At 34.6% G+C, this 18,484-nt stretch overlaps 1 protein-coding gene across 4 annotated transcripts in view; it reads right to left on the bottom strand.

Moving 5' to 3' along the window:
- The window catches only part of MAP3K7 (mitogen-activated protein kinase kinase kinase 7), a 115,438-nt gene that overhangs the window by 29,725 nt on the left and 67,229 nt on the right, over positions 1 to 18,484 (bottom strand). For 2 of the 4 annotated variants that reach the window (XM_006881211.1, XM_006881213.1), the window contains exons 10-13: positions 17,414 to 17,544; positions 16,832 to 16,961; positions 12,402 to 12,482; positions 5,302 to 5,366 (exon numbers count right to left, since the gene is read on the bottom strand). In XM_006881211.1, coding sequence (XP_006881273.1) covers positions 5,302 to 5,366; positions 12,402 to 12,482; positions 16,832 to 16,961; positions 17,414 to 17,544 — 407 coding nt within the window. The remainder of the gene's footprint in view (positions 1 to 5,301; positions 5,367 to 12,401; positions 12,483 to 16,831; positions 16,962 to 17,413; positions 17,545 to 18,484) is intronic. The other 2 variants (XM_006881212.1, XM_006881214.1) reach the window with 1 other exon arrangement.

The following is an 18,484-nucleotide window of genomic DNA, read 5'->3' as shown; positions in this document are numbered from 1 at the left end:
ATTGGCACAGGATAGAGCAGGGTTTAGGGCTGTTGTACATAGGGTCGCTATGAGTCGCAAACGACTCGACGGCACATAACAACAACAACAACAATGATAAACTACTGTTAAGGATCTGCACTATCAAGTCAAAGGCATGCAATTTGACTCTACCAGCTGCTCTGTGGAAGAAAGATGGGCAATTTCCTCCTGTGCAATTTACAGCCTGTGAAAACACAATGGATGGTCAATGTTAAGGAGCAATAATGTCACTTTAAAGACTAAGGAGCACCTGATTCAAACTATGGTCTTGTAAATTACTTGCTATGCATCTGAAAGTTGGACATGAAGATGATAGAGTATCTTATGGACTATCAAAAGAACAAGTGAGCATGTTACTGGAGAAAGTGTGACTATGTGTCCTTAGAGGCAAGGATGAAGTTTCATCTCAAGTATGTTGTTAGGAGGGTCCACCTTGCAAAAGGATATAATGCTTGGATGGGTGGAGGATAAGTGAAAGAAAGGAAGACCCTCAAGAGGATGAACTGACACAGTGATTGTAACAATAAGCTCAAGTATATTAAAGATGATGAGACACAGGACAGGGTAGAGTTCAGATCCACTGTACATAGGGACACTATGAGTTGTATTTGACTGAATGGAATCTAACAACAACAAAAAACAGGTGTATATAAATCAGTAATTATTCAAACTGGTTACTTGAGCTTGTGATCTGGCACTTTAACAGAACTTTGCACTAAAAGAGAGCAAGACAGAATGAATAAAGAGATGTAGTATAGTATCTTACATCTGTTCAATGACTATACATAATAATACAGCTCTTAAAATGTCATTAAAAGCCTTAAGCAAGTATTTTCTCAGATGTTTTCTTACGATACAGAATAAATAGATGGTTTTACAACTTTCTAATAGAAAATGATTATTTATTAAATAGATAAGTAAATTTATTTCTGGAACTCAGACTTGGAAGAAGTGCCAGAATGCTCCTTTGAAATGAGAATCATGAGACTAATCTTGAGAACATGAAACTTGGTAAAACAAAAGATCAGCAAAAAAATAGGAAAAAAAGAAAAGAGATAGTGAAAGTGATTACAAATCACTACTCAAACATAACAATGATGGTAAGAATCACGTACGATGTGGCAACTTTTAGTTCTGTTGCACGCTAGGTTAGAACCAACCCAACTGCACCTAACAACTCCTGGGAGAGGCAGCACCCGGTACAAGAGCCCCGGAAGGCACACTTTGTCACACAGCACGAAGTAAGCCTTTACTCTGTGCCTGGCACTTTTTCTGTCTGTTAAAAGAATCCTGAGGGGTGCATGTTATGGTCTCTATCTCCAGATGATTTCTGATGTTCAGGGGAATTAAGAAATTTGTCCAAAGCATACATTTAACTAATAAAAGTAGGTTATAAAAGTCATATAGAAATGTAGCATATAAAATAATCTAAGTAATCATAATTAGATCATCTTATAGCTTAGATTTTCATTGTTTGTAGCATCTGACAGAAGAAATCTTTAAAATAAATACATACAGGATATGATGCCATACGGACTAGTCAAACATACATGAGAATGTCTAACTTCAGAAAAATACAGAAAGGCTCACAGATTTTTTTTAAAAGCAATCATCTGTGGAAGTATGTTATTAAGGTGGATTAATAATAAGATATGACAAAACTAAAAGTTATTATCCGTGCCATTTAACTAATAAAAAATTAATAAAATATAGATCATCATTATCTATTGCCATTTAATGAATTCTGATTCATAGTGACCCTAGAGGATCCAGAACTGCCCAGTGGGGTTTCTGAGCAGATATATTTATGAGAACAGACTACTTCCTCTTTTTCCCACACAGCAGCTGAAGGATTTGAATCATGGAAATTCTGGTTAATAGTTCAACACCTAACTCATCATACAATCAACACTTATTTGAGGACTATCTCAGTATATATTCTCCAGTTTTATATACAAGAAAGAATGAGAATGCATTTTGAATGAAGTACCTGGGAGTGGAACTACTTAAGCACTTTGCTATTAAAAAGATTGGTAGTTTAACCCTACCTATGAGATGTGTCTTGGAAGACAGGCTTGGTGATATGCTTCTGAAAGTCATAGATGTGAAACCATATGGAGCAGTTCTAGTCTGTACTTTATGAGATCTTGTGGTAGGCTTGGCAGCAATTAAAAACAATGTTTGAATGCTTTGGAATGAGAGAGAATTAGATTAAAAATCTGATTATAATAATTATTGCAGTAGAAAGATGGTAAGAACCTGGGTATGTTTCTCTAATGATTGGTTTACTTATTTACAAAATGGGGAAAATACAAAAAGTACTAACTTTAAAAGTTTAAGATTGAAGCAATGTTTACCAAGGGCTATCTTGGTACACAACCGGCACACAGTAAATAGTAAAGCAGCTGTTGTTACTAAAGTTTTTGCATTGATCAGGGTATAAAGGTCACCTGTACACAAAATCTCCTTGAGGCCTAGGAGTTATCAATATTGTCAATGCCCTCAGCTAACAATTACCAAGAAAATAAGCTGGAAACTAGAGGATACTGTAAGGACAGATGTTTGGTTTAGAATCCATTTTAACAGTGTAAAATGATTACCAAGTGGAAGCATTGTGTGTCTCAGAAGAAGATTCAGAAAGATCTATTAAAAGGTTTGGGAAGTAGCTGATTGATTCTGAGGGAAGGTTCATGGAAGAAAAGGACTGATAGTTTGGTTGTTACCAGAAAGCAGGAGCAACTGTGTAAGGAGGACAAATTAGGGTGAAGATGATTGAAGAATGAAGCTTCAACCACTCATAGTAGTTGACACATGTATCTGGTCATTATATGCTATTTTGTAGTGGAACTTTTTTGTGTGCGTGCTTAGATATTATGAAGTGATCTCATTCTGTATTGTTTTATTGTGGTCTCACTGTGTACACTTGTGAGATGTTAGTGATCTGTGAGACTGTCTTAGTGGAGAATAACATAGTCTAGCTCTGAGTGACATGTTACCTTCTATGCTAATTCCTCCAGAGTAATTTTTATTAGTAGTTTTACAAAGCCTCTAGAAGGTGAAACCTTTTATGCAAACTTAAAAAAAAATGCCCAAGTTAAAAAATGTAATATAAGTGAGCAATAAATTATAAGAATACAATCTTTTACATATGTACTGGCATTATGACTCTGAGCTAAGAATTTTGCTTTGTTCAAAGTTCATCTCCATAGAAATGGCAGTACAGAAATAACCAATTTTCATTAGTAATGGATGTAAAGTCCAAGTGATTTTTATTACAATAACAACTTGAGTCAACAGGCCAAGTGGAGACTTGAGTCAATTCATTTTCTTCTACAAAATGTGACAGGAAACTTTAATATTTATTATTTTATCTTCTTTTCATAATTGTATTGGATGAGTCAAATTCTTTTCTTTTTTTTAAAAAAAATTCTTTTCTTTATATTATTTTTCAATTTCTTCGGCCATAAAAGAATTACATATTTATTCAATCACTAGTTAGGCATACTTCAAAAAGAACTGGATCTTCTATTTGTAAAAATGAGCTTTGTGAAAATTTACCTTCTTCAAACAGTAAATGTTAGTCTCATGAATAATTAAAAAAATTTAATGATTACTTATCATTAACTTTTTTTCACGGGAAAATGTTTTCATTCTTTAAGATTACTCAATTTCATAATTATCTCAAAGAGAATACTATACATCTTATTATTATAAATATTTAACTAATTTTGAGAATTCATTTAAGAAGCAGCTAAACAATGGCAATATATCATCTGTTTTAAAAAGGTCTTACTGTCAATTATCTATTATGATACACTCTAATTTATGAAAATTCATACCTTGCATCAGTTGCTCTGTTTTCCTACCAGAATGTAATATGCATGAAAAAGGGTAACAATCATAAAGCTAAGTAAAAGAGAACTTTGTGGAAAGAAGCTAAAGCGTGATATGGGGATATGGAGGTGAAGTGATCAGCACTGAATTACAGTACTGCTGTTACTCAAGGTTACAGAGAAAATCTCTTATACCAGAAGATAGTTCAGTAAGATAAGCATTTCATTCCCATTCAAAGGGAGAACACTTGTTCTCATAACTGGTTTATCAACAGCAATATTAAACAGAGTATAAAGGCTAAGCTCTCATCAAAGCAAACGCCACAGTCAAATTATGTGTTACTAAATGGGAAGGTTAGATCTTGGTGTATCTGAAAGGAAGAAATACAGAAAACTTCAGTCAAAAGTTCTGGTATTGACCACTCATATTAGCTGAGTGCCTGATACCATATTCACTAAGCAACCACCCCCCCCCAAATGCTAAATAGGTGAAACTGAGATTTAACAGTCACTAATATAAAAACAAATAAATGAATGTATATAAGGTCCTATAGGGATAATGGGTGGTGAAATAAAAATATTTCTTGGCATAAATCAAGATACACATATTTATTCTTGATCAAGATAATTATCATATAAATATCTCAAGCCATTTTTAGTAGTTGATGACTATAGAGGGCTCCCAAATTTTTCTCAATGATTAAAAAAATTTCAAAATGTAAGAGACGTTATAAATATGAACTAATAATAATAACAACTTAAAAATATTTTTAGGATGAAAAGTACTAATATACATTACCACAGATCAAATCTGTTTATAATCTATGATGTTAACATTTTATATTCATATGGAACATAATGTAGTATTTCTATTAATGCATATACCACTTGCAGAACTTATTTCAGCACAATTGAAAACAAAGCAACAAAAATAACCCTCATAATTAGCCCTTGTTCATTTTACAGAATATGATTCAAACATATAATATTAATCTTAATAGAAGAGAAAAAGCAATAACTAGATTTATATACTTAGTTGGTTATAACTACTCAATTATGTACTAATCAGCAATGATTTTAATTGGTATAGCACTATTCCCCCAGGACAGTGATAAAAGCCAAGTGGTCACCTACAAAACTGTAAACTTCCTTATTAAAACATTAAAAAAAAAAATTCAGCACACACAAAACACTGTTGAAGAATTTACTTTCCCATTAAGTCTGACCAGCCTAATTTCATAAATTACTCTTCCAGTTAATAATAGTAGCTATAATTTGTTCCCTTTGTATTTAACTACTTGTCTCCATGTGCCAATGTATGTCTCCATCTAAATTTCAGGCAAAAAAACTTCAACTCATGGTATTAATTCTGTCAAGCAGAGTACAGTCAATCAAATTTCTACCTATTACTATTTTTCCAGTAAAGAATTTAAATGCTTAGCCTTACCTGACCAGGTTCTGTTCCAGTAACAGTCAAGTCTTGGATGGATCTACGTCTTGGCTGTCCATTGCCTTAAAAAAAAAAGAGTGAGATACTGAAACCTTTACAGATAGATAATAAGAATTTAACTGTACATTGGGGAGCTCAAATCTGTTGCATCTTGGACCTATACAAAATATCTGAGGAAAAAAGACTGAGTTTGTGGAAACAGAAAGAGAAAGATGTAAGGAAAAAAGGGAGAAAGTTGCATTTTTTAACAAAAAAGCTGCTGGCTTACAACCAAGTATGTCCTAATACAATAACCACTCCTATTACATGAATAGGTGCTGAACTCCCTTCCACCATCTTCTGCCATGTGTTTAAATAGATGAATGCCTTGGAGCTGGGGCTGATGACGGCATCTATTTCAAGGGCCTTACGTTACAGTATCTGCAGCAAGATAGCTATCAGGCTCTAACGCATTATTAGATTAAAAGTAGTACCTTGTTCATTTCAGAGCCTAAAAGCTACCCAGGCTTAAACATATTACTGTGAATAACTGAAAAATTCAGTTTATGAAAAAATTCTACAAGTCTAAGTCTTCAGGAAATCAAAGTACTCAAAAACAAAATGTTCACTCAGCATTTTTATTAGGAAATAGACTGCTTATATAGTTGATATATAGGTTTATATAAGATGCGAGACCAGATATTTAAAAGGAAATACCAAGACACTATGTATGAGTAACAGCTGACACAGGGCCTTACCTTATAATTTCTGGAGCAAGATAGCTGGCAGATTAAAAGGCATTATTTTGCTTAAAAGCAATATCTTGTTCATTTCAGAGCCTAAAAAGCTACTCAGGCTTAAATTTTTTATGCTCAGTCACAACTCAATACCATCAGTTTTTGTCAGAATCCAGTAATTTATTATTTGTGAATAATTGAAAATATCCTGCTGGAAATTAAGAACAACTCTCATTCCTTTCTCAAATATACAACTTGTTGAATGTGCTAGACACCTGTTTCAGGAACTTTTATACTACTAATAATAGAAAAATTCAGCTTATTAAAAAATTCTACAAGTCTAAGTCTTCAGTAAATGAAAGTACTCAAAACAATAGCTTTACTCAGCACTTTTATTTGGTCATAGAATTGTTTCTATAGTATTTTTTAAGATGAGAGATCAGATATCTAAAAGGAAACACTAAGGTACTATGAGTAACAGCTGACACAATGGTTAGAATTCCTTTGACTTGAAAAGCTGTATTATGTAATTTCTCAGCTACTGTTAACACATTCTGAGTCTGCACTCTAATAGTCATGACAGCACTGGCAGAAAAGATTCATTTTTACAGTTTCATAGTCTCACGAACAGGCTCGATCTGTTATAATTTAACAACTTAATACATAATTCTATTATTTTACACATAAACTAAAAGGGCAATAGGATAAGAATGCTTAATGCAATAATATGTGGTGGTGATGTTGTTGCTAGTTGTCAATACGTACAGTGATTTAAAAAAAAAAAAGTTACCCTAAAAAGCACAAAGCATTATCACTCATTTCTATTTTAGCCTGTCTTAGAATTCTTACAGAATTGTAAACCAAATTTACTACAGACTTCATTTTATTATAAAAAAGTTCCAACAAATGCAACAACAAACTGCACATTTATTGAATTGAGCACACTAATGATACTTTTGCTAATAGCTTGAAATAATCATTTTAACAGAGGCCATAAAGGATCCCCACCACCATGACTAATAAGCAAATTCAAGCACATTTCATTCAACATGCTCATTCTAAAATTAGCTTAGATGAGACAGGCTTACAAATGTGTCTGGAATTCTCTTTTCAGTTTAGCAACATTTGTGAATCTGAAAAATCACCCAGGCCATGTGTCTATAAACCATTACACATCACCACTGCAGTAATTACAAAAACAAATTCAATAAAGGTGGAGAGGAAGAGGAAAGGGAAGTGAAAACTTAAGGAAAATGAGTAAAGAAAAGCTGACAGTTAATAAAGGCTATAAAACTAGAAATCTTCAAAGTACAGAATGAGTTAAAAGCATGCATCTTAATTAGCATTGCAGAAACCATCTGGCAAATAATTCAAACTAAAGGAAAAAAAGGACTCTAATGAACAAATACTTGTTGCTCCAATATTAATCTTTAAGTAATAATTCAGAAATATGGATACTAAAAAAGTAACTTATTACTGTAAATGAAAATTAATAGGTATAATACCAATAAATTTGAATAGATTCTACCTTTTTTGGGGTGTAGGAAAAGGATGCAATAAGAATTTAGAAATTCACTCATCTGCATAGTTGATGATTCCTTGAGATGTACATATCTACATTACACACAGTAAGAAGGACAAGATGATGCAAACAGATGCCTGCCAGATGAAGGAACTTGAGACTTGCAAATGAGATCCAGTGCATTGTATTCTTGAATTCTGGATACCACCAAGAACAAATAACATTTTTCAGAATGACTTTTCAGTTTCTCTCACCCAAAAAACAGAAAGGTGAATCAAAATATAAGTTGTAAATCAACTCAATTTTTGTAGTAATTTCCTAAACACAGAGAATCTTTTTTCAAAAACTTGCTCTTTTAAATACCACAGACTTCCTGAGGTGGCATTTGAAAGTCATCACAGAATTCCTCCAGGTGCCAAGATCCTACTCACTCTGTTCTTAGATGCTCTTTTCAGTTTAAATAAGTGTATAGCCTTTTTGACCTAAAATACTCTTATTTTTCTATTTCTTAACCCTCCCAATTTTATGTCTTCCCCATGTAAAAGTCAATACAAGATTCTCCTAGATAAACTCCATATTCAAAATACTTGAAATTTCGAGATTAAGAAGTTTTGAGTGTTAAAATACTCACTGGATATGGTTCTGTTTCCAGGTAAAATGTAGAAGTTTTAAAAGATCTGTACAGCTTTATAATCAGGAGTATTTTCTTAGTTTTACAGTAAAACAAAGAACTTATTTTTAAATATGTCATCTCATTTAGGATGCCAAAGAGTGTATTTTCTTTACTAAATTTTGGCTTTTTCATTAGAAGGCCCTTCAGATGAGTTTGCATAATGTATTGGGAAATTAACCAAACTACTCATTTTTCTGTTGAGTATTTCCAAATTCTATTTAACTACTTCTAATACAGAGCGCTCTGACAGTCTGTAGAGAGGGGCACTAATTCAAAAGGAAGCACTTCTCTGGGAGTTCGAATGCACCAGCAGTTCTAAGGCAGAAAGACAGGCAATCTCCTCCAAGGGAGTTTAAAGCCTCCAAAAACTTGCTGGAAGCTCAGCTATGAGTGGGTTCCAACTTGATGGTAAAGAGAAAGAGAGATTTATTACATCTCTGTTACTCAGTAAATTTTTAATATAAACTAGATGTAAATGATCCTAAGGAAAAGTGATTATTATTTTCTGAGATCTGTATACAGATAAAATCATATGCACATCTAACTTCCTTTTCAGTTCTAAAGAATGCTCTTACAAATAATAAACATAAAACAAAGTTCTTTAGACAAGTGGGCATGTATCTTTTAATAAGACTGAAAATATATATATTTGATCTTTATTATACCTTCTGAGAAAGGTATATAAAACAAGAAATCCTCTTCTTTTTGTGAGGAAAATAAAAAAATGCATTCAAACAGTAAGTCTACCAAAACTAATTGGTCATATGAATCTCAACCTCTATGACTCAGAGAGCAGGAGTACTACACGGTGCCTGGTGAATCACTACTGACTGCTCTAAAAAAAAAAAATCACAACATAGGACCCTGGAAAGACTGGAGGAAAAACATAGAAGAAAATGAAAAATCATAAATATAGATGAGCTTACTGAACTGAGAGAAACTTCTGGAACCCTTGAGACTAGGGCCCTAAGCCACCCTTGGAGCTTGAAACTTTATGTACTCCAGGAGCTCAACTCCCAGCTGAACAATACAGGACTGTAGGAGGAATTCAGACAGTCTAATCCATAGGGGGATGTGTTGCTAACCAAATGGTGTGCCTCTCTGTTGGTTCAAACCCATGAATGACTACTCTGGAAAAAAGATGTACAATCTCTCCCTTGTTACTGACAGCTTGGGAAAACCAATGGAGTGTCATAATGTGTCAGTTCTGACTTAATGGCAATGAGTTTGAGTTTTTTGAGCTATAATGTGAATAATAACAACAGAGAGGTGTTCATTTTTTAGAAATCAACTATATAAGACCAAAAAGGCAGCCTTTTCCATAGGATAAGGCTCAGAAGGAAGAAATGATGACTAGAAATAGGGATCACAGGCAAGAAATGGGAAGGGTGCTGTTCACTGTTGTAATTATAATTTATCTCATAAAACACAATGTTTGAATAACTGAATGGAAAAACAATTTGCTCTGTAAACTTTCAATTAAATCACAATAAAACCTTTAAGGAATCCTCTTCTTTGGGCAAGGTGTTCTATCACATTACTTTGGGATTAGAAGTAACACTAAAATGTGACTGTTGAAGGTTTTTAGATAAAAGCACTGTAAAGTAACATCTAGAGAATAAATAAGAGACTTTTTCAAATGCATAAAATGAAATATATGATCCAGTCTATATTAACTAATTCTGGAATCATAAGACTTAAAGGCTTTCAACTCTATAGAGGAGCTCTACTCTGTCATTTAAGGGTTGCTAAGAGTTAGAATCTTAGGATGGGAACCTAGGGGTTTTACCATGTAGCTCCCTGACTATGCAAAAGGCATTTGACTGTTTGGATAGCAACAAGTTACGGCTAATATAGAGAAGAATGGGAATCCGAGAACACTTGGTTGTGCACATTTGAGACCAAGAAGCTGTTGTCCAAATAGAAAAAGGTATTATACCATGGTTCAAAATTAAAAAAGGAGTACATCATGGATTTAGCCTTCTCTATACCTTTTCAGTCTATGTGCTAAACAAATCATTTAAGAAGCTAGACTTATGAAGACTGTAGCATCAAGATTGGAGGAAGACTCATCAACAACCTCTGTTATACAGAGGAGGCATGCTTAATGAAGACAGCATACCTACTGAAATGAAGGAGGACTTGAAGCACTTGCCACAGAAGATCAAGTAGTACAGCCTTTAGTATGAATTGTATCTCAACATCAAGAAAATAAAAAAATCTCACTACAGGGTCAATAGGCAGCATCATGATAGATGGAGAACAGACTGAAGTTGTTTATGATTTCTTTTTGCTCAGATTCACAATAAACACCATTGGCACCAGTAGTCAGGAAATCAAAAGATGAGTTGCATTGGGAAAATTTGCTGTCAAGGATAGACTTCTCCAGAACGCTAAAGAGCAAAGATGTGTTGAAGACTAATGTGCACCTGATCTGACCCACTGTCTTCTCAATTCTATGTTATGCATCTGAAAGCTGGACAGTGACAGAAGCATCTGAATGCTGGACAACGACAGAAGAATAATCAATGCCTTTGAGTTGTGATGCTGGAGAAGAGTACTAAACCTACCATGGGCTTTCAAGAAAACAACTAAGTCTGTCCTGATGAAAGTTAAACTAGGTTGTTTCTTGGAGGCAACAATTTTAAAACATTATCTCACATAATTTGAGCAGGTTGTCAAGAGGGGTGGTCCTAGAAAAAGGACATCATGCTTGGAAAGATAGAAGGTTAGCACAAGAAAGACCTGGATAAGATGGACTGACAAAGAGACTGTGGCAATCTAGTGGTAAAAAACCATGCTGCGATCATAGAGGAATAGGGTTCAAATCCACCAGCTGCTCTGTGGGAGAAAGATGGGCAATCTCCTCTTGTGTGATTAACTAACTGCCTCTGAAAACTTGCCAGAGTGTCAGCTATTGGTTTGTTCTGACTTAATGGAACACAACAATGATAACATAATAAATTAAAATTACTACATGGGTGACAGATTAATCCCTTAAAAAATTAATTATGATAAAACAAAACAGTTTTTGTAGAAACAAAGTCCTAAAGAATGATATAATTTATATTTGTATATAATGTTCTAGCAAGTGGAAATACTTAATAATGATTTATTAATTTACTTACTAGTTATAGATTTATAAAACACTGTGTGGGGCATGGAGCCAGATACTGAGGAAACAATCAACAATAAACAAGAAAGACATAGACTCTCTCCTTGCTACTTTCAATTTAGTGCAAAAGTATTAGGTACTGAACTATAATATGATGCTATATTAAAAATCCAATGAATTGCAAAGCAGAGTGTTGAAAAATTCTTCCAAATAACACTTACAAACTTGTATGGGAAAACCTTTGTACTTTCTTATCAAAATTTAGGCAAGAGTGGTGGAGGAGAACTTACAAAGAATGAAGAAATGATAGTTATATATTAAACAGTACCAAGGGTCACCTATACTATTAAGTTGCTATTAAATACAACTTAGATTCACATATGAAATGGTCATCATTATAAATGAAAGCATGTACTTGAGATACTGAAATGAAGGACCTACCATGTACAAGTTAGGTAATGAAAACATTTAACAATCTGACTATGCAAAACGGTTCTCTTGGAAAGAAACAAGAATCAGAAGAAAGTATTTCTTTCACATGATTCTTTGACAAGATTCCTGCAAAACAACAAATCTCAAGAAGTCTCACTCTAGTTTTGTTTGCTAGGTTGGGCAGAAGGGTATTAAGAAACTCTTCTCTCAACCACTTATATCACTGGCAACTAACAGAAAGAGAACTGATAAAAAGCTCACAGGAAGCCAAAAAAGTAGTCGCTGAGAAAGGAAAAGAGTCAAGGATAACAATAGCTGAGTGCAATAAAAGTTTGGTTTCAGATTAACTGACCATTTAAATGATGAACGTCAGCAGAATCCAGGGTTAAAATTCTGTTTGGAGAAAAGGTTTACTTTCCCCTCTATTTCATCCTCATTACTGGAGATTTGAGGTATTTTTTTGTCATGGCCCCTTCAGTAGAGAAAAATGTATAAAATTTCAATCTGCCTCCCTAATTACTATATTCAAAATACCTATTTTCATATATTAGAAAAATTGGAGCAAGAAGCATTTTAAAGCACCAGGGATTATCCTTTGAGTTTCATAGCTATTAGACCATCTCAGGTGGTCTATGATACCTGATATGACGATCTCAGGGACATCCAGAATGTTGCCAAATGAAGCGGTTTTACGGTGGCCCCGTTTAGGCTTGGAAAAGGCTGTAAAAACACATATATACAGTATACATGCAAAACAACCACAAATAGAACACAGAAAATGACTAAATACATAACCAGAATAATCTTCAAATAGTTATGTTAATTACAAGGCATGCAGAATAGCATGCAGAACTATCTAACTCTCATCCATGCATAGAAAAGGCATGATTAAAAAAAAGCAAACAACTACTAATACAAGACATCTGACACACTAGTTTTAATTAGCAAAATAAAATAAAAGAACAGAGGCAAACAAAGCTGCAGGACAGTATGGAAGCTAAATTGCAAATGTGTTTCTATAGACACTACCTAAGTGGAATCACTGATATGCAATGAATGACTGGATGAAGAAAGGAAGGAAGGAAGGTGTTAAAAAGAAAAGAAGCTGACATTTCTTTTTTAGTTAAATAAACCCGGGGTGGGGTGGTGTCTATGTAAATAAACACACACATACACTCTCTCAAGCTAGATGTTTCTTGGTGTTTTAGAAAGTAAAATTCAATGATAATCATTGAATCAAGGTAGGAGTGTTCCATACTTCATTTTAAATACTTCTAAGAAATGGAATTATTTCCTAGAGTTTCAAAATTTAGGATACATTTCCACTAAGTATGACTAATGTTGAAAAGCTGGAAACAGGAAATTCTCCAGGTTAAGAAGATTCACTTAAAAAAATAAAATTAAAAAAAATAATAAAAAAATCTGGACTATGTGGCAGATAAGAATGCACAAGAGCAGTTGTTTTATTCAGGTAGACAGCATAAATTGGGGTGGTGGTGAAGTAATTTTCATGAGTATGGTTAACCTTAACCTAGTGAAACAGCACATGCTGAATTTCCAACCAAAGGGCTGGCAGTTCAAACCCATCAGCTGCACCACAGAAGATGGGTACCCTCCTATGTAAAGATTTCTTACATATGAAACTGATGGGAGAATTAAGATTTGACTCAAGCAGTGAGTTAAAGAATAAAGAAATAGTGCCAGGCTAGAAAAATTATTCTAGCAAAGAAGTGAAATTATTGTAGTACAAATTGACATTTTGGGGCAGCAATCAGAATCTGGCAGATTGAATGACATTCCTGAAGAAAAGAAAGTTCTCCAAAGTGCGAGGGTATGACTTATACACCATTCATCTCATATTACAATGAAGTAACCTTGCTAGGCAGAAATACTTGTGATTAATGGAGAATGGTTCAATAGTGATTGGTTATCTGAACTTCACTTGCTAGCTTCTACCTGCTAGCTTCTGATGATCCATTCAAGGAACAGAGACTGCTAGCTAACCAGCAAATCTCTATTTTCCATCCTTTGTTAGCAAAAGAACCTTGATTTTACATAGAGAAGTCATAAATCATCTTCTTTGCTCTTAAAGTTATGTGAAAGGTGTTAGGTAGGACTTCTGAGAACGCTATCTGAAAGAACTTGAAATAAACCCTTTTTATTTCCTACTTTCTTTGTAGCTGCCTGGAATGTGGATATGATGACTAGAACCACAGTTGGTGTGGTGGTTATGTGCCATCAAGTCACCTGTGACACACAGCGACCCTATGTACAACAGCTCTGAAGCCTGCCCTGTCAGAGATAGCCTCATTGACTCCAACACACCTACCCTCACTGCCCCAGGTACTGTGAGAATCCATCTCATCTGAGGTCTTTCTCTCCTATGCTGTCCCTCCACTTTTCTGAGCATAGTCTTTTTCCAAGAATCAGTCCCTTCTGGCCACATGCCTAAAGTATGCGGGACAAAACTTCAAAATCCTAGTCTCCCAGGAGAAACTTAGTTTCACCCTTATCAAAACAGCTCTATTTGTTTTCTTGGAGGTCCATGGAATGTTCAACACTCTTCTCCAGCATCACAATGCAAAGGCATCGATTCGTCTGTTATCCTTAGCTCTCTGATGCACAGCAAGTAATTGTGAAGACCATGGCCTGGATCAAGTGCACCTTAGTCTCTACACTGACATCGTTGCTTCTCAGTACTCTGGAGAGGTCCCTGAAAGCAGATTTCCTCAGTGCAATTTGTCTTTTGATTTTGTGACTGCTGGTGCTAAGAGTATTGACTGTGGAGCCAAGCAAGCTGTAACTGTTAACCACCTCAATCTCTTCTCCATCTATCATGGTGCTGCCAATTGGCCCAGTGGTGAGAATCTTTGTCTTCTTGATGTTGAGCTTTACTGCATAGTGAAGACTACAGTCCTTGACCTTCTGGAGCAAGCTGCTGAAACAATACACTGACAGAGAACTACCAGAAATATAAGCTGGGTTTAGAAGAGGCCGTGGCACTAGAGACATTATCACCAATGTCAGTTGGATTTTAGCAGAAAGCAGAGTAGCAGAAGGTTATCTAGCTGTGTTTCATTATCTATGCAAAGGTATTAAACTGTGTGGATCATAACAAATTGTGGCTGGGAATTCCAGAACACGTGATCGTGCATATGCGAAACCTATACTTGGACCAGAAAGCAGTCCTTAGAACACTGCAGGGAAACACTGCATGGTTCAAAATAAGGAAGGCAGTACGTCAAGGATGCATTCTGTCTCCATATCTTTTCAACCTATATGAAGAATGAATCATTCGGGAAGCTGGGCTTTATGAGGAGGAATGTGGCATCAGGATTGGAGGAAGACTCGTCTACAACCTACGTTATACAGAACTACAGGAAACATCTAAAACCACAAGTAGCCATGAGGAAGGAAGCTACATAATAGAGACTGCATCACAGGAAGACAGAAAGAACCCAATTTCCTGATGATCTGATGAGTCTACCCAGATTTCTTTCTGTATGAAAAATAAATGCTGGATGTTACAGGCACTGTTATTTTGGGTATTTTGATATCTAACTGATCTGATGTAAAATTCAATAACCATAATTAGTTGAAGGTAAGTACACATAACATAATGATCTATACTATTTTAGTGATAATCAAATGTAATTAAAAATATATTTTTATTAAGGATTTTATAGTATTATTATTAATGAGAAAGTAAATCTTAGAAATAAATAAGTCTGGACCACTTTTCCTTGAAAACAGATTCATACAAAATGAGAACATTATATTGACCAAAATATAAATGAAAAAGGGGGAGAAGACCTACAATTAACAATTGATTAGCTAAGCTTAATACATACACACATTACTCTGAGACCTGGGGAAAAAAAAATACACATACACACACACATATTAAAAAAAGGCTAGAAATAATAATGTGTTTATCTCTAAACCAGATAATCATGGAAAGTTTTTGTTTGCTTACATTTCTATACAGCCTCTAAAATAAACTTATTCTTAGAATCATTTCTCTTCTATCCTTGGAAAAACAACAACAAAAATCCAAATTAAACCACTATTATCAGCCCGAAGCCTAGTTTAAAAAAGAGAGCTCTAAAGGCCAGTGCAGAGGGAAATGCACAGTCCAAATACCTCAGAAGATCTCTGGGATAAAGACCACAGACGTGTAATTTACAGTTTCTGAATATCTTGTGGAGGGTCAGCTATGAGTTGGTTCAAGTTCGGTAACAATGAATGAGTCAATTATAAAAGAAGGTTAACAGTTCCCTCTGGTAACAAAACATCTGTTTCTGTGCTGACCACTTTATTAATGAATAATCACCTTAAGAACTGACAATAGGGAGCCCTAAAGGCACAGTAGGTAAAGTGTGCTTCCAATCCAAAGACAGGTAGTATACAAATATACAAATCCATCACTGTTTCCACAGGACAAAGATGAGCCATTTCCTCCCATGTGATTTACAATCTTTGAAAATTGGAAAGCTAGCTATGAGTTCACTTCAACTCAATGACAACTAACATTAACATGATCTGACAAAATGGAATTTAAAATAGTGGGGTTTTTAGAGTCAACAAAATTACTATGAACTTTTTTATATTTAAAAAACCAACCTCAACCAACTAAATTCTTTATGCTACTGTGAGGAAAGAAGAAAATACAGCAAGGTGGGCCAAATAACACATAACAAAAACACTTTTCTGTCAACTTCAAAATATTTGCTATTTAAGTTCAGTACAAATTGAAGTATAAGAACTCAAAATCTTCCAAAGGCAATCAACATTTTGTTTGAGAGAAGTGTGTATATTAATTTTAATTTCTCACTTGGTATTTTTTATTATCCAAATAATTTTTATAAACCATACCTGCCTTATTTGGAAATTGAGATAAATTATTGCTACAAGCTTTAAGGTATACTGTAAACATACTTCCCATTTTAAGAAATACGAGACACACAAACAATCCTGGTATCTTCATTATTAAAAACAACAGAAAATATCACCACCTCAAAACAAATGACCTACTTTGCACTCCTACTGAGGTTTTAGTCTAATTTTACCTGTGGATGCAGCTATCCTTGCTTCTATTTCAGACATGTCAGCACTCATCCGCTTGCCTTCAGAGGTTGGGGGCAAGCTCTCCACACTGCTTCCACGGGAAGCTCCCAAGCTTAAACGTCCAGATTCACTCTGAAAATTATAGGCCAATTGGAATTAATAAACGTCTTAGATTAGGAATCCTGGGCAATGTAGAAGGAGGAAGATGTCTGTTGAAAATCCTGTGCTTTTACTCTGAAAGTCTACACGGAGAGGGACAGATACTATCATTTTGAAAGGGCAACTACTATGGCCAAGAGTTAAATGCCCCGATGTTCGGTTAACCTAAATGTGTCAGGAAAGGGAATGAAATGACTTTTTGAAATATTTTAAAATCAACAATGGTAAAATAAATAAATAAACATGATAAAATGATATATTTAGGATAACGTCTTTAGCTGAGTAGTTGTGCAGCCAAAATGTCCAGAACACATTTTAACTACCAACCATTAAATCTAGGAATGATAACATCAAGGGCATTAACAAAAGATAATAATAATTTCAGTTAGTAGCATGTTAAGATTACTTGGTAGAGTATCACAAACCTGCTGTTTTGCCTGATTTTTCAATAATTTTGATTCTAAACGTTTAATAGTATCATTTGTGGCAGGAACTTGCTCCATATTAGTATCACTTTTATTACTTGTATTTGTCGACGTGATATCCATGAATGAGCCTAAGAAAGCAGAAATATTTATTACTATAGATTAGGAATAACACAAAATGTTCTATTCAATGATAAATAAAACAAATTTCTTTCTAAGTAGAGCAAGTATGGACAAAAATTAGATTTTTTTTTTTAGATGATATATTAAGCACTGTATTTTGAAATGCTTGTAAAGATACCACAAACTCATCGTAAATGAAAGATAAAGATGGCACAAAAAGAGTCAGATTCCTAAATAGTCATCAGAATCTAAAAAAAGAAAATAATTTATGCAGGTAGAATTACAGAGAAGAGGTTCAGGATATATATTCACTAAAGAGATATTAAATGTACATACTGTACATAAGATGTAATAGAACAGTGTAGAAAAAAGATGGAGGGGCAGGGGTGGAAGCAGAGGCATGAAAATGTGGGGATTAATCAGAAGGTTGTACAACTTGATGGGTGGGGGGTGAGGGAAATTGGAAGAATCTGGTCTGGAAAACAATGTATTCAAATTCTGTAAATAAAGGAGAATAATAAAAAAACAAAAACAAAAGACAAAATATGAATTCATGAAGCTAACATTTCAGTTGAGAAGATCTAATCTAATAAATAAATGGAGTACACTGTATATTAAAGAATCATAAAATAAAGAAAAAAGGGAGAGGACATGGGTGTACATTTACATAGGACAGGCAAAGAAGGGCACATTGTGAAAGTAACATTTTTCTCCTCTGATGTAATCAAGGTACAAGTCACATGGCTCTGTGGGCAAAAAATAATGTTTGTAGAGGGAAAAACATGTTCAAAAGTGCTAAAAACCCCGGCGCTGGCTGAAAATCGCCTGTGACTTCATCCATAGCCACTGGTGAGAGTCAGCGCCCAGAGCCATCAGGGGCTTTAAGCTCGTTGCCCACTGCTGTGGTGTGGACAGCTGAAACCCAGGCCCCGACAGGCACCTGGGGGG

The sequence above is a fragment of the Elephantulus edwardii genome, unplaced genomic scaffold, assembly GCF_000299155.1.
Source record: "Elephantulus edwardii isolate Elephantulus edwardi_28Jun2011 unplaced genomic scaffold, EleEdw1.0 scaffold00013, whole genome shotgun sequence".
Lineage (NCBI taxonomy): Eukaryota > Metazoa > Chordata > Mammalia > Macroscelidea > Macroscelididae > Elephantulus > Elephantulus edwardii.
This window is presented reverse-complemented; position numbering and strand designations above follow the sequence as displayed.